The sequence below is a fragment of the Buceros rhinoceros genome, unplaced genomic scaffold (assembly GCF_000710305.1).
Source record: "Buceros rhinoceros silvestris isolate BGI_N320 unplaced genomic scaffold, ASM71030v1 scaffold12431, whole genome shotgun sequence".
Classification (NCBI taxonomy): Eukaryota; Metazoa; Chordata; class Aves; order Bucerotiformes; family Bucerotidae; genus Buceros; species Buceros rhinoceros.
In genome coordinates, this window is record NW_010393734.1 from 78263 (window position 1) to 80693 (window position 2431).

The 2431-nt window shown below is 36.0% G+C and overlaps 1 protein-coding gene across 2 annotated transcripts in view; it reads right to left on the reverse strand.

Moving 5' to 3' along the window:
* The window catches only part of USP8 (ubiquitin specific peptidase 8), a 17095-nt gene extending 14894 nt beyond the window's left edge, over positions 1 to 2201 (reverse strand). For both annotated transcript variants that reach the window (XM_010144984.1, XM_010144983.1), the window contains exons 1-3: positions 2098 to 2201; positions 1314 to 1458; positions 747 to 832 (exon numbers count right to left, since the gene is read on the reverse strand). In XM_010144984.1, the coding sequence (XP_010143286.1) occupies positions 747 to 832; positions 1314 to 1458; positions 2098 to 2201 (335 nt within the window). The remainder of the gene's footprint in view (positions 1 to 746; positions 833 to 1313; positions 1459 to 2097) is intronic.
* Positions 2202 to 2431: the final 230 nt, after the last annotated feature.

Below are 2431 nucleotides of genomic sequence, written 5' to 3' on the forward strand. Positions count from 1 at the left end.
AAGAGTTAAAAGGGAGGGAAAGGGCCAAAAAAGATAGTTGCTAAGGATGGGAGAAGCAGATGAGGCTGGAAGCAAGACATAATGTGGTAAATAATGCTGAACAAGATTCTACCTTACAACTTCTTATTTCATGGCTTATGGCAAAAAGACAAGTGACTTGTCAGTTGTAAGTGAGCCACTCAAAAGCCCGTTAGCATCAGCTCGGTTGTGTCCTGGCAAAACTGCATTTCCGTATACGTGCCTGCACAAGGCAGAGGTAGACAAAAGGTGCAGCAGCTCACTGAATAATCAAAAAATGCACTGGTGAGCGTAAACCACATCCACACTAAGAGGACTTTCTAATGGATGTAAATATTAGGAATATTAGTGATTATATTTGGGTTCAGATGACCTTATGATGAAAAGGTTAAGGAGGAAATGGCTCTTGATCATCTCTAGTGTATGTACAGTTTATATCATGTGGCTTCTTTTTATTAGTCATTAAACAAAAACAAGAGGCAATATCAACAAATTATAGTTACCAAGAATTAAGGAATAATCTATACAGTAGCAAGTTACTGGAGTATGTGAAAATGAAAATTACCTCTAATAAAGAACTTCTGTGGATAAACAATTTAAGCTCTCGAGTTGTGGTCTTTCAGGTCTACTTAAGTCCAATCTTACTACTAAATAGCATGAAAACCTGCAATTGCACGTGTACAGGCTTCAGATATAATGAAGAATATTTATTAACTGTATTCACATACCTGAGTTTAAGGCTGTCTGACAGTCTTTCAGCTTCTTCAACAGCTTTTTTTAGATTGGTAGGTCCAAGAATTGAATGAAAATAATCCTAAAATTACAAGCATGTCCCCACATATTAACAGTACAGCTTAATAATGCCTACTTCCATGCATACCAAGACCCACTAATGTACAGAGAACTGCTATTGTAATAATATTAATGTCAACAAAAAGAGCTGTTCTGAATCAAAATATTTCCTCTCGAACATGAGTTTGTATGTAAAATTGTTCTATAGCTGTAATAAATAAAGGCTAAGCAAGGTAACTGCACCCAAAAAGTTTGAATGAAAAGATGACAGGAATCCTTGAGAAAATATTCACAGGTCTGACCATTTATACACCTTATGTGTATTAAAAGCAAACTGTAAAAACAATTAACAACAGACTTGTCAAAAACAGGAAGGAAAAAGTATAATCAGTGAGATAGCTTACTTAATACCGGTGTAACCCTTTGAATGTGCATTAGTGTAATTCTCTGTACTTCTAATACTCCTACCAATGCAGAAGAGGTCAGTCAGAAAGCTTCTGTACCTGTTGCTGCTTAAAATCAGGTCTCTTTTTAATAAAGTTATAAACAGTCACATATTTCATATATAGGATGTAAGCTTTTTCTTCATCTCGGTCCAGTCTGCTTTCTTCTGCTGCCTTGAAAATCTTAAGGGCACTCTGCACGTAACTGAAATTAGAGAAGAATAAAGCATGTGGTTGTTGACTTGTCCCCAAACACCTTTTCATTACAAGATGCCATTTTAAGTGTTCACAGCCTCACCTGTGAATTAAGATTTTACTGTCTTAATGTACGGCTTCCACTAAATATGAATTACAGTCACACTCCTCCAAATAATGTCTCTTTGCTAGCTTGTTTATTATCCTTATTTAAAATCTTGCACAATTAAATAGCATGCTTGGGGGGGAAGTACTTTCCTCTTACAACTTCTTTTGAGGAAAAACTAACTCATAGTAAGACAAAATGAAATGGTTGATTGTCTAAAAATGCTAGAGGCAAAATTTTCTATTCACACATTTGCTACACTTAATTTTAAAGAATTTGCATTTATGTAAACTTTTCTCAAAGTACACAAACTTTCAGGGGCATCATGCTCTGGCCAAGTCATGTTTTGGCAGCGTGTCAAGCTACCTTCTGTAGGCAGCAAGCATATGCGATAGTGGAGAGATCTATTATCTAAGACTATCAAAGACTTCATATCTAACAAACAACTGAGGAATTTCAACAACATAGCTGTTGTGGAACCTGCTCAGAAGAGTAGCACACATACTTCCAATATTAATCCAAAATAAACTAAAATATATATACCTCTTTGTACTTGTCTTTTCAGGTTTAATTTCTGTCTTCTTGTTGAGATCTTTCAATGAAGTACAGAGATAGAGCTCCTTAGGTACAGATGCCACAGCAGGCATGTTAATGTTGTTACTTACGTCCCTTCTAAGACAGTACAGCCTCTCAGAAGTGTCTATCAATATTTTTCTGGGGAAAAAAAAATGTAAGGAGAACCCAATTACATTCTAATGACTTTTAGTACAGTTGTAGTTACCTGTATGGGGTTATTACCTCATGTGAGCTACCACTAGATGCAAACAAGAGTGGCTGGACAGTTAACAGTATAAATTAATCCTCCCAAAGGGACAGG